Source organism: Copidosoma floridanum, unplaced genomic scaffold (assembly GCF_036245765.1).
Source record: "Copidosoma floridanum isolate Cflo_tuat_1 unplaced genomic scaffold, Cflo_Japanese_pri ptg000032l, whole genome shotgun sequence".
In the NCBI taxonomy this organism is placed as follows: domain Eukaryota; kingdom Metazoa; phylum Arthropoda; class Insecta; order Hymenoptera; family Encyrtidae; genus Copidosoma; species Copidosoma floridanum.
In genome coordinates, this window is record NW_028321909.1 from 3,054,578 (window position 1) to 3,068,694 (window position 14,117).

At 48.2% G+C, this 14,117-nt stretch overlaps 1 protein-coding gene across 1 annotated transcript; it reads left to right on the top strand.

Annotated features, from left to right (window-relative positions):
* Window positions 1-1,260: 1,260 nt before the first annotated feature.
* Window positions 1,261-3,912, top strand: LOC149373334 (uncharacterized). Its single transcript, XM_089597465.1, has one exon. The coding sequence runs from the start codon at window positions 1,261-1,263 to the stop codon at window positions 3,910-3,912; it is 2,652 nt and encodes an 883-aa protein (XP_089453591.1).
* The last annotated feature ends 10,205 nt before the right edge of the window (window positions 3,913-14,117 follow it).

Consider the following 14,117-nt stretch of genomic DNA (forward strand, 5'->3'; position numbering starts at 1 on the left):
GTCTTATGGTTCACTGCTATTGCTTGCTTTCTTTTTTTTTTTTTTTAGGCTGTGCAGCTGCCCACCTGGTAACACATCTAGATATTAATGTCCAAGTTTAGTGCCTCCGTGAATACATTCAAATCCTTCTTTGTCCAAGCCTCACAAACTACTCCTCCACCATCATCCAACAAAAGGCAGATCTCCCCCTCGACTCCTGACTCGCCCTCACAGACGCAGCCCAGTAAAAAGGATCGGTTTTCCCCAGGTCGCGATTCTTCTTCTCTTGACAAAATGGTAGGCACTTCAAAAAGTGACGTAGCTCCCGCTTGGTTTTCAGCATATGAGGCCAGAGTCCTGGCTAGGGAAGAAGCTTTTAGGGCTGAGCTCTTAAAGAATTTGACTGGACATGATGATAGGATTGCAGCTTTAGAAACCACTGTTCATAGGCTCAACATCGCTTCGAGTGATTCGCATGAGGTCTTACTGTTGGGCATACCCACTCAAGTCGAGCTAACAGACCTTGAGGCTGCCGATAAAGTTTTTACAGCCATGGGTCTCGTAAACTACAGTAGATTTGTTCTTCGTACACGCCCATGGACCACACCTGATCGTACCGGGTCCTCTCGGCCTGCGGCTGCTGTCGCATCAAAAGGCATGGTTGTTGAGCTGAGTTCAGCTTCAGCTCGTGATGTGGACGTGCAGCATTCAATGAAGTTGAAAGACCTTTCTGCTCAGAGTATCTTCGGTGTGGGTGCGCTCACCAAATTGTACTGCCGTGCTCTCTGGCCTAAGGAAATTCATCAACTGCTTTCACGTGCAAGAGCTGAGCAACACGCCCTCAAACTGCGGCCAGCATATGTTAAGAACTACACAGTTTATCTTAGACCAACTCAGGGTGCTGCGCCGGTACCTGTCCGCTCTCTTCAAGAGCTGGCAGCTTTGAACCGGGACACTGCGCCTCTATAGGGAATCTCACCCCATTTGGCGTGCTATCGGGCTTGCCCCTCCTCCTCTATTGCCCCCCCCCCTGTCTCCGCTCGCACTTCCAACCTTGTTATTCTTCATTTCAATGTCGAACGCCTCAAAACTCACTTTCATCTGGTAGAAGCCCTCGCAATAGATGCAGATGTTGATGTGCTTGCGGTGACTGAGACATTCCTTCTACCTACCGATGTTGACTCCATTATCGCAATACAAGGCTATAACTTTATCAGGTTGGACCGCATCAAAGAGGGTGGCGGTGGGGGTGGGGTCGGTGCTTATATTAAAAAACAATACATGTTTACATTGGTTGCACAGTCCGATCCTCTCTTTGATAATACTCCGGAATTCATTTTGCTCTCGCTTCAGATACAGAATTACTCAATACTTCTTGCTGTGGTCTACCGGAGACCCGCGGCCTCCTTTCCGCTGCTTTGTTTTGACACCCTCGCTGAGCATGCCCCTTCTTTTGACCAAGTGATCATAACCGGGGACTTTAATATTGATTTCTGTACTGTTACCGACGCGTCCAAATTCTTTCGTGACAGATTATCCGAGCTTGCATTGTGCCTGGTACCTTCGGAGCCTACTCATCATGTACTATGGAGAGACCCGCCGTCCCACACATGGCTTGACGTATTCGTGGTTGCTGATTCTTCGCACATAGTCTCCTATAACAAGTCAGTTTCGCCATTTATTACGGGACACGAGTGGATAAAATTGGTGCTCAAGGTTGGCGGTAGGCGGGCTACAAAGACCATTAGAATTAGGGACCTGGGGCGTATCAATCCAACCGTGCTGTGTAGCGCTCTTGAACGTTCGCTTAGCGTCCTTTGTCCCGTGGATGGCAGCGCTTGTCAGGCAGACGATATTGACACTTTTGCGTCGCGGCTCTCCTCGCAAATACTCTGTGCCTTCGATGAGATCTCACCGCTTACTGAGTTACATCTCTCCACTAAAAGGAAACCTTGGATGACGAGTGAAATAAGACGCTTGTTCCGTGATCGTCGGGCCCGCTGGATGGGACGCCCTGAGGATGTGGCGGAATTTAGGAGGTTGCAGGCACGTGCTTCCAATGCAATCTGCACAGCCAAGAATAGGCACATTGCGCTGGTGATTGATCGTGCACCGGACGCGAGAGCAAAGTGGCGTGCATTTAGAGGACTTGGTCTTTCATCTCAGCAGTTGCCGTCCTCGCTCGACCTGTTCAACCCCGATGAGCTCAATGATGCCTACGCTGCCCGCACCAGAGCGATCATCACCCCCGCGTCTGATAGGCCCATCACACCGGTACCTTTTCTTCCGCTGCCTCAACCTCCATGGAGTAGATTCTCATTTAGTCACACGACGGCTTTTGAGGTGCGTACTGCACTGTTGCGCTCTTCTTCTTCTGCTCTTGATCTCTATGGTTTGTCGCCCAGGATGGTTAAACTTGCTGCTCCCCTGCTTTCTGTTACCCTTGCTAGGTTCTTCAATGCATGTATCGATGCATGCCATTTTCCGTTGCCTTGGAGACGTCCTCTACTTTCTCCGTTGGCCAAGATTAGAGCTCCTCTTTCGCTGGCGGACACCAGACCGATTGCCCTTTTTCTAGCGCTGTCAAAGGTTTTCGAACGGATCCTCCACCAGCAGATTGTCCGGCACTTGCACAGACATGGTCTTTTGGACCCACGACAAGCTGGGTTTAGAAGCGGACACAGTACACAGACTGCTTTGCTTAGGGTCACGGACGATATAAGGATAGCCATTGATCAACGTAAAGTGACCCTGTTAGTCCTGTTTGACTTCTCGAGGGCCTTCGAACTTGTGCCTCATGACAAATTGCTGCAAAAACTTCACAGATTGGGCTTTGATGATCTTGCAATTGCGCTTATTAGGTCCTATCTGTCAGGCCGGGTTCAGGCGGTCGGTGCCGAGGGTCGTGCTTTATCTGAATTTAGACCGGTTGAGGCTGGTGTTCCGCAAAAGAGTGTGTTGGGACCTCTGTTGTTTGCGCTTTTTATTAATGATCTGCCACGTGTGCTCAAACACTGCTCCCACATGATTTACGCGGACGACATCCAAATCTACCTACACTGTTTTCCGGCTGACCTGGAGGGGGGTGTTGCACTGTCGTTGGAGGATGGGTCTGCGGTTATCAACTGGTCGGAGGAGAATGGCCTTGTCCTTAATACTAGGAAGACCAAAGTGATGCTGCTGGGTAGCCAGATATATATGTCGCGGTTTGATCTGGCTGACCTTCCATGGGTTAGAATTGGCCCTGCACTTGTCCCGTTTTCTGAAAGTGTCAAAAACCTTGGGATACTTATCTCTCCCACTTTGAACTGGACAGCATATGTTAATGGAGTTGTACAGCGCGTTCACTTTGCCCTTAGGTCCCTCAAATTCTATAGGCATGCATTGACCCCTCCCGTTCGTAAGCTGTTGGTTGAAAGCCTGGTGTTTCCTCACCTTGATTATGCCTGCGCGGTGTATACAGTTCTAGACGCAACGAGGAACTTAAAGCTCCAGAGAGCGCTCAATGCCTGTGTGCGCTTTGTTGTTGGTGGTCTCCCTAGAAGAGCGCACGTTACCCCGCATAGGCTCAAACTTCAATGGCTATCGATGGCTAGAAGGCGACAACTTTTTATGGGCCTACTTGCGTTCAAAACCATCAAACATCAATGCCCTGACTACCTGTTCTTGCTTTTTTCGCTAACTGAGTATCGTCCGTTAGCCCGAGTGCCTGCCCGTCGAGCTTTGCCCCCCTTGCAAATACCGAACCAGCGCACACAGGCACTCAGAGATTCATTTCATGTACAGGCATCATACCTGCTGAATTTGTTTGCGCCCTTTTCCTTTGATTTGTCGCTCACTGCTTCCAGGACTTTACTTTTTGATAGGCTGTTGGAGTTCGATATACACGACTGGGAGGTCCGAGTCGTGGAGGAGGGTCTGCCTACTGTTTAATAGTTATCATGTTTTTCTCTTCCCTCACCATATACCCTTTCCCGTGGCAAATTCGATATGAATATGATAATATTTACCCCCCTCTCAAACCTGACTTAGTCTTAGCACCGCTGTTACCGTGTGGGTACCTCTAAGCTGCTTATACGATATCTTGTGAACTTAGTATTACTTTATTTCTTGTTTATTTTTACAGTTTAGTCTATAAGACCCGCTTTTTTGACCTTATCTTTGTTTGATTTGCCGAACTTGTATTTTTTACTGCATCATGCTTTTCGTTAACATTTGTACAATCCTGATAGGGTTTTACCCTAAGGTCATAAATAAAAACCTTCAACCTTCAACCTTCAACCTTCTCTTTTTCTACACACCTAGAGCGGAAACGCGCGAACACCCCCAAGATTCGGCACTCCCGAGCATGCACCTGCGACTTCCCGTAACCGGGTTCTTCTCTCTCTCTCTCTCTCTCTCTCTCTCTCTCTCTCTCTCTCTCTCTCTCTCTGGTGAGTCCTGTCTGGTCGTGCTTTTGGCGTGCTCCCGCAGGTTGGTGTCTTTTGCAATTTTACTGCTGTGCCCTGTTCTTGTTAGTTGCAGATTTGCTCCCCGGTAGGCTCTCGTGAGATCTGAGAACTACAGGCCCTCCTTTAAGAAAAATCTGCAACGGAAGAATCTGCAACGAAAGCATAGGAGGTTAGGACTCCACTCGCCTTCCCCCCGCCGCCCCGCCCATAAACCTTACTACTGGGCCAGCTGATTGATCGGTCGCCTTGGCGCATGCCCATCGACCATCAACGGGCCAATCTCGTGCAACGACACCTGTGCAGTGACCTGTCAACTTCACTTCTGTTGCCATCAATGTGCGCATGCCTTGATTCACTGCGTACAGCGATTGCCATTTGACGTCTGCTACAAACTGTTGGTGCTTTCCTGACAGCTGCCGTGTAAAGTGCCTTGACTGCGCTACCTGCCTTGCCACGCCGCCTGCTTCAGCTACTCTACTACTACTCGTCTACTTCTATTTTCATTATATCTTCTGGAACCACGCCAGAGCCGTCTGCACGCAATGCTCAGAGACGTTCCACTCGTTTTGCTCAACAACACCTGACTTCACAAAACGCAAACGTCCATCCTGCTGCATTGCATAACAATTTCTTCACATCTCCTACTCATCTGCAATAGCGAATCTACACACAACCGTCCCCACAACACCTGCTTGTAACACCCCTCCGGCCTCAACACTTTTCCCTTCTTCCGCAACTAAACGCCTCCTCTCACCCCCATCACCACTATCATCACAAATCTCTAAGGCCCCCCGATTCATCAACTTCTCAAGCACTCCAACCACATCTGACTCATCTCTCTCCCCTGACTCATCAATCATCACACAAATGTCGAACACCCCCGCAAATGCTATTCCATCACTCCCAAATCCCACTTCACCACCGTTACCACAGGACACCCCAGACTGGTTCCGGAGTTTTTATACGATCTACTCAGGTAATAACCATGAACTGATGTCCCCTTTGATGACTTTATTGGAATCCCCGCCTCCTCTCCTGAGCATTACAAATCACAAGTGACTAAGGTCCTCATTGCCATAGGCCTACCAGATTGTGCCAATCTCATAATTCGTATTAGACCATGGGTTGGTAAATCACAACCGGCCCTCGCGGCTTCAATGGCCACTCCCTCAAGTAACATCACTCAGCCTCACTCGCTTGTGGCCGAATTTGCCACTGCGAGGGTTCGGGACCTGATTGTGTCTCAGTCTTATCGACTGAGGAACGTCCGCGCCCAGGATCTTTTCGGGACCGGTGGCAGTACCCCCATCTTTTGTCGCCCTCTTTGGCCGGCTCACATACATGGCCTTTTACTTAAGGACGTTCGGTAGTGATTGAATTTTCCAACGAATTTTTCTGAAATTTTGACCAGACGTTTTTATTGTTGTTACAATAAACCAGTCAAAATTTAAAGAGGTTCCTCTGTTTCGTTTTCGAGATATTGAATTTCAAAGTTAAGTCATTTTAACACTGTCGCTTATGGGAGAACTGACTAAATCACAGTTTTAAGCAAATTGGGCCAGTGAATTTGGCCAATTTTTTTATATGTTACAGATAATGTTATTAATTTGATGTATACCAAGTTTTGCGACGATCGTCTGATTCGTTTATAAATAAAAAATTAAATAAAAGCTCGACCGAAACGCAACGGCAACGTCGCAAGTGGCGGGAAATTCAAAATGTTCCAGGATGTTGATCAGTAAATATCTCAATATTATTGTAGATATTTATGCATTCACGCATAAAATAAAAGCTTACGTGTGTGCGTGAGTGTATGTACAGAACGCCCACCCCTTCCCATAAAAAACAATAAATGTTAATAACACGCTATTTATTTATTTTTTTTAATTTCAAATTTATTATTTCTTCTTAAGATACAATTTTTTTGTACATTACAAAATAACATGCTCATAGTTTGAATCACTCATCTTAGAAATCATCCTACTTATCTGACATCCCATGCTGTATGAGACTTGTCAAGTCATTTAAAAATTCAAGTATTTTACTTACACTGGTAGCTCTTTTGATTAAAGGGCTTTGCCCATTTATTAGAAACGATCTTAAACCATCATTACCTTCCATAAATTTATCAACAATAATATTAAAATCTACTTTATTTTGACTTAGATTTTTAATCACTGTTTTGGGAATGATAGACGACATGGGGGAAAAAGTTGGCGAATACATTTTTTCATCAGAAATTCTTTGAATTTTCGCAAGAACATCTTTTACGGAAAACACGTTCGTTGAAATATCATCCCATGAAAGATATGTAGCGGTTAATTACTTACAGCTTTATCACAAAAACATTGATACACGAACGCTGTCGTAACCGACGCAGCACGCAGCAGACGAGCAGACAGTGTAGAGTGTGCAGAGACACCTGATGCGTGTACATGAACACTCACACATTTAAGACCCGTACGACGTTGCCAAATCTTCATTCATCGCTGGTTTCCCCTCACCGCGCAAATGTTTCCCCCCGCTAACACTACCGAACGTCCTTAAGGCAAGAGAGGCACAGCGACGCCTCAATTACTTGCCACCGATAGTCAAGGACTTATATGTTTTTTATGCGACCCAGCCGCTCATCCGATCTCATACCCATCTCTTCGATTGAAGATCTTGTCCGTCTACCTCCCCAACCTGCCCCATCCCAACAATGACTAAACACAGCTAATCACGCTCCCCTCATTCATCAATCAATCAACAAACTCCATCACTGTCATCCACGCCAACATAAATCGTCTCAACCATCCACATCACACACAACTCAAACTTTTATCTGCTGACAGGTCCCCAGATGTTATTGCGGTTACTGAGACCTTTCTTACGCCAGACACGCTGGATGAGGTTGTCGGCATCCGTGGTTACTCCCTGTTTCGGGTTGACAGAGCAGGGAAGGAAGGGGGTGGTGTTGGCGCCTACATTCGGGATTCCTTTAAGACAACAATTCTTGCCAGCTTGGACCCAGAATTTGATAACACACCAGAATTCCTTATCCTCGAAATAGCAGTTGCATTGCATAGAACACTTGTGGCCATTGTCTATCGACGCCCCGCAGCATCTCTTCCACACCACTTTTTTGACACACTCTCAGATCATCTACCGGCTTACTCTAATATCATCATCACTGGCGATCTCAACATCAACATGCTCACTTCATCCATCTCTTCTCAGTTTCTCTCCACCAAGATCTCAGAATACTCCCTACACTTGGTTCCTTCCAATCCGACACACCATGCCTTCTACCGCAATAACCCCTCGCACACCTGGATAGATATCTTTATTATAAAAGACCCAACCTCGCTAATTCGCTACCAACAATCCACCGCACCCTTCATAGCCGGTCATGACTGGATCGAAATCACCCTTCGTTTTCTCCATATACCAAGTATAACCAAAACTATTACGGCCCGCAACCTCAAACACATAAACTCTGAAGCACTCTCATTCCATATCACACCATCCCTCTCATCTCTAATCAATTCATGCACTCAACCGAACCCGCAATCTCTCGACACTCTGACAACTCTTTTCTCAACCACTATACTTGAAGCCTTTGACAGACTGGCTCCAAACAGACGGATCACCTTGTCATCGCGAAGAAAGCCGTGGGTCACTCATCAGATCAGGGACATGATGTTGGTGAGAGACAGGGCGTATCGTGATGCCAGACGGTCTGGCCTATCAACAGATATTGAGTGCTATCGCCACCTCCGCAGCAGGGTATCGAATAGTCAAACTCAACCTCACCAGTCAAAACCTTCCGTCACCCACACAGCTCTTTTCCCCGGATACTCTTATCTCTACATATTCCATCGTCCCCGCATCTACTTCACCTCTCACTTCACTCAACCTAAATACATTACTTCGCACCCCTCCTCCTCACTCTTTGGCACCAGTCTTTCATTTTGAACCCACAACATCTGATGAAATACTTCACACCATCACCACATCCTCATCTAAAGCAATTGGACATGATGGTATATCGAACTCAATGCTTCGCCTTACTCTCGGCTTCATCCTACCCTTTCTCACATTTCTATTCAATAGCTTAATACAACATTCGCACTTCCCCACCCTCTGGAAGAGTGCCCTGTTGCTCCCCCTGGCTAAAATACGTCACCCCTCCTCCCCATCTGACATGCGTCCCATAGCGTCTCTTTCCGAACTTTCAAAAGCATTTGAACGTATTTTATCCTCACAGCTCTCTAAATTCATCTTATCTAATAATCTTCTAGATCCGCGTCAATCAGGCTTCAGGAGGGGGCACAGCACTCAGATCGCCCTTCTTGGCGTAACTGAGGACATAAGAGAGGCAATAAACCGTCAGGAGGTCACCATACTGGTTCTTCTCGACTTCTCTAAAACCTTCGACACTGTCCCCCACCTGCAACTTCTCCACAAATTAAAAAATCTCAATCTCTCCAATAGTGCTCTAACTCTTCTCCATAGCTACCTTTCTAATCGTCAACAAGCCATCGGGGGGGGGGGGGGGGGTAACGGGGAAGCCATTTCCAACTGGTGACCTGCTCTCGCAGGTGTTCCCCAGGGAAGTGTCCTTGGCCCTCTCCTATTCTCCTTGTATATAAATGACCTCCCCGCCTCTCTCTCTTATTCTAAACATATGATTTACGATGACGACACCCAAATATACCTTCATTGTCCATTTGCGTCCATCAATGAGGCCATTGCCCGCCTGAATCGTGACCTTGAGGCCATTGTGGCGTGGGCTCATCGTAACGGCCTAAGTCTCAATCCGCGGAAATCCAAGGCCATGGTTCTCGGCAGCCTCGCCTACATCTCTCGCCTAGATCTATCATACCTCATACCCATTCATATTCATGGCATCGCGATTCCTGTTGTGGAGAAGGCCTTGAACCTGGGCGTTGTTTTTACCCCCACACTCCACTGGTCCCCACAGATTAATAAGATCAACCAGAAAGTACATAACACACTCCGTTCCCTGCGATTCAATAGACATGCCCTAACTCGTACCTTACGCAAATTTCTGATCGAATCTCTGGTCTTTCCGCATCTGTACTATGCTTCATCGGTTTTTTTTTCGACTGGACGTCACACGCAATCTAAAAATGCAGAGAGCCATTAATGCTTGTGTCCGCTTCGTAGCTGGCAATATTCCTAGAGATGCTCACATCACACCATTACGGTTGGAACTGGGCTGGCTCTCTGCTCAACGTAGACGTGAGTACCACTTGGGGTGTCTTGCCTTCAACATAATTCGCCTTCATTGCCCCACATACCTCGCTGATTGTTTTCGCCTTGCATCCCACTCAGTCACTAATTCCCGCACCCTACGCCGCCCACAACCCCTGCTCATCGTCCCTCCCTCCCGCACCCGTGCTCGCGACGATTCCTTCTACATTCAAGCATCTGATCTCCTGAATTCACTTTCTCCAATAAACCTTGCCGATCACTCATATTCATCATTCCAAATCCTACTCCATAATACCCTCTTACAGCGCGACCAGAGCGAGTGGATCGAACGTGTTGAGCGGGAGGGAATTGTACTCGCATAACGCAAACAGTGCTTTAACCTTGACCTCAAATTAACAGCGGACGCTCTGACGTGGTCAACCTTTCCCATCACACATAATATACAACACCATAGCCCAACTCTGACAACTAGCCTCTAACGACTCCTCCTCGCACCAACCATCATTCACTTTATCTCGCCTACCTCACTTCCCCAGTCCTTCACCAGCTCTCTCCCCACCTGACTCTTCTGCATATAAATCCCTCCTCCTATCCCTCTTAACTCCCCAACCACTAACCATCCTCACTCACCACTTCTCTTCCATTGATAGCCTTCTCTAGCCTTCTCGCATCCCACAACCTTCAAAACGCCTTCCTTCGCATCTCCACAGCCCCCACACCCTTCCGCTAATCAATCTACCTATTGTATCTACACTCTCAGCTATCATATGCATTCAATTTACACTGCTATGTTGTTCTACCTTTTATTTTTAGTTTTAAGTTGCTTACATTTATTTACCTTGCGCTCAAGTCTGATTAATCCTTCAATTTGTAATCTTTCACTTTGCTATCTTACTGTAATTTGATTGTTTGCTACAATTTTAGCTTATTGAAATTAGTTTTAAGTCTGCTTATATTATTGTATTATACTTTTTGGCCAGATGGGGGTCTTCCCCAAGGCATAATAAACACTCTAAACACTCTAAACACTCTCTTGCACTCTCTCTCTCTCTCTCTCTCGGTCTTCTGTATACTCCGGGACTTAGTCCCAGAGACCTACCGGCGCTCGCGAGCCCTAGCACGACGCACAAAAAGAAACGGAGGGAAAACACGCTACCTTTCGGCTCTCTGACTCGCGGTAACGGCGCGGGCGTATGGCGTCCGGCTGGGCCTCGGGCTGCTGGTGGGTCTGTGAAGCTGATGGTGGCGGTCCCACTCTCTCTCTCTCGTCCTACAGTCGCTCTGCTTCTCGTCCTGGGTCTTCTCCTGGCGGTGATGATCTCCAACGACGGGGACACAGCAGCTTTTTCTTTTCTCTCTCTCTCTTGATCGGCCAACAACTTTCTCTCGCGCTTTCTCTCTCTCTCGCTCACAAGTCTCTGGCTAATATGCGCGCGAAGGCTCTCGACTCGAGACTGACTATGTGCGGTACCGGAAAAGGCCGCGTGACCCCGCCCCCTCTCCCAGAGCCGAGGACCTATGGGGGAGAACCTCTACCTCAATTGGAGATTCGAAGGATCGTCTTCCCCAAAGCCATGGAAGGAACACTTCAAGCCAGGGGACGAACTTTCGAAATCGCTCCGTCGAGGACGCACGAGACCTCTTGCGGGGGGCCCCACAGCATGGAGCTCTACACCGCAATACCGGAGAGGGGCGAAACTGGGATGTAGCTCTGGTGTCCACCACCGTGCAGCTCTCCCAGGTGATATACTCGAGCCGCCCGCTTTCTGAGCGTCAGCTGAAGAGGGATAGGGCGCAACGGGCTCAGGACCACCCTAGCTGGCCTCAGGAGCGAGTGAATCAGGTAGAGCGCGTCTGGGGGAGTCTTCAGGGCTATTTTCAGGACTTGCGGGAGCTGGTGCTCCGTAGGGTGTTCCCAGCGAAACGCGGTGAGTAGGCCTGGGGCCTCCACCCGGACGAAATGGACAACGGACTAGGGGGAGAGGACAAAGGACTAAGAAAGCAGATGGGAGGATAGAAGTAGGACCACCGGACGCGAATTGAGGGTAAACCACCGGGACTCACTCAAGGACCAAAGAACTAGCGGACAACTATTATCGAAGATCTTCCCGCGGGGGAGAGGACACCATGGACCAGAGAGGGACCACCCAGGGAGAAGACACCGCTACGGAGCATCTGGACTCTTAGCCGCGAGGCCAACGTACGTATTTTTCCATCTTCTTTCAATTCTTCTAGTGTTGCGTCAGAGAGACAGAGAGACAGAGCGAACCAGATCGGCTTTCGAGCAGCTGGGAGTGCTCTAGCCTAGGGGGGAGGGTTTGTAACGAGGCAAATTGAGCCTCCTGGCTCATGTCGCTCTCGCTGACGCAACGCGTATGACGTCACCGGCAAAGGCTTACCTTCCCGGAATTCTTCTTTTGTTTTGGCTCCCGGAAAAAAAAAGGAAAGAGGACGATGCGACGCGGGACACCACAGCAACAGTGGCAAAAATATACGCATGAGCGCGCGCACCACTGTTCGGGTCGCGGCGGTGGCCCTCGGGTATGAGAGAGAGAAAGAAAAAGTAAAAGTCGAGAGATACGTGCTGTGGTTGCAGCAGGACGGAGAGTTAGTCTCGAGTCGAGAGCTTTCGCGCGCGTATTAGCCAGAGATTCGTGAGCGAGAGAGAGAGAGATGATTATGATGATGAAAATAAATTTATTAATGCCAACGTTTAATAAACCGTATGGCAATGTAAAAAAATACAAAAGGATTTACAAACATTATTATATAAAACAAGCATGAATATACAATATAACAAATTTTGGCGTAAGTAACAGACTATTAGAACAATCAATGAGACGCATTTCCATAACAATTAATAAAAATTATTTGTCAATCTAAAATACATAAATTAAAATTATCGTGTGTCCAGTAAGTATACCCGCGAGTTCGTATATGTATATGTAAGTATATATGCTTCAAAATCTATCTCAACATTTATAATAAACTCTGAAATCAATTATTGAAAAAATGTTCGAAAAGCGCAACTTTGAAAGATTCGTAAGTGACCTTCAATTTCACAGACCCAGGAATCTCCTCCCATAATTTTAGAGCACTTATGACAAAAGAACGCTCATACGTGACTGAGCGCGCGAAAGGTATAAAATAGCCAGACGTAACACGCCTAGCAGATCTCCTCAGGCCCTCGGTCTGCGGAAATAGGTCCGCCAAGTATTTCGGCTTCCCTTAGGTAAGCAACCAATAAATCATACAACCCAGAGAGAGAAAGCGTGAGAGAAAGTTGTTGGCCAATCAAGAGAGAGAGAAAAGAGAAAGCTGCTGTGTCCCCGTCGTCGGAGATCATCATCGCCAGGAGAAGACCCAGGACGAGAAGCAGAGCGACTGCAGGACGAGAGAGAGAGAGTAGGACTGCCGCCGTCAGCTCCACAGACCCACCAGCAGCCCGAGGCCCAGCCGGACGCCATACGCCGTTGCCGCGAGTCAGAGAGCCGAAAGGTAGCGTGTTTTCCCTCCGTTTCTTTTTGTGCGTCGTGCTAGGGCTCGCGATCGCGATACCCCGACTAAGTCCCGGGGTACACAGAGGACCAAGAGAGAGAGAGTGCGAGAGAGAGAAAGAGAAAGAACCAGGTTACGGGAAGTCGTGGGTGCCTGCTCGGGAGTGCCGAATCTAGGGGGTGTTCGCGCGTTTCCGCTCTAGGTGTGTAGAAAGAGAGAGAGAGAGAGAGAGAGAGAGAGACCAAGAGGACGAGAGAGAGAGAGAGGACCGGGACTAGGGACTGAAGGGGATAAGGAGCAGATTACCAAGAGACATTGATAGTGAGAGAGAGAGAGAGAGAGAGAGAGAGACAGGGTGAGAAAGGTTGACACGGGGCGAGAAGAAAAGGGCGCGATAGCAGAGAGCAGGTGTGTAGCGGGCCGGGAAAGGACAGGGACGAGAGGTTGCGTGTGAGGGTGCGCGTGTGTGTGCGTGTGTGACGTGGCTGGGAGCGTTAGGGCAGCGGCCCCTCCTGGTATCAGGACCCCGAACGTGCGCTCGCGGTTCGTGCAGTGAGGCAGAACCGCTGTAGCGCCGTCGAGGAGTTGTGTAGAGCCGTGTGGAGAGTGCAATAAACGATTCCCTTACTTGACACGGTAGCATTCCCCAAATTTATTTCCTCTCGGTAGAACAAGAGGAGAAATCCCGTACAACTCCCCTTTTCAGGTGCAGAATCCAAGAGGACGGGGGACCCGGAGGACGTACGAGACGAGGCAATCCACTTCCTGCGTACCCTCCCCCTTTTTTTATTTCCAGGTACAAAGGCAGTGTGACACATTTTCAATCAGTGCGTATACGTATGTATATATCATTTATAAATGTTGTATCTATAAGTATGTCTGTGTTAAGCGCGTGGTAGCTCAGTTGGCTAGGTTATGGATCGGCACACGGGAGACTGTGGTTCGATTCCCAATTAGTGTGACTTTTTC

Coding starts and splice junctions, on each gene's coding strand:
- LOC149373334 (XM_089597465.1), top strand. CDS start 1,261: ATGTTTACATTGGTTGCACAGTCCGATCCTCTCTTTGATAATACTCCG.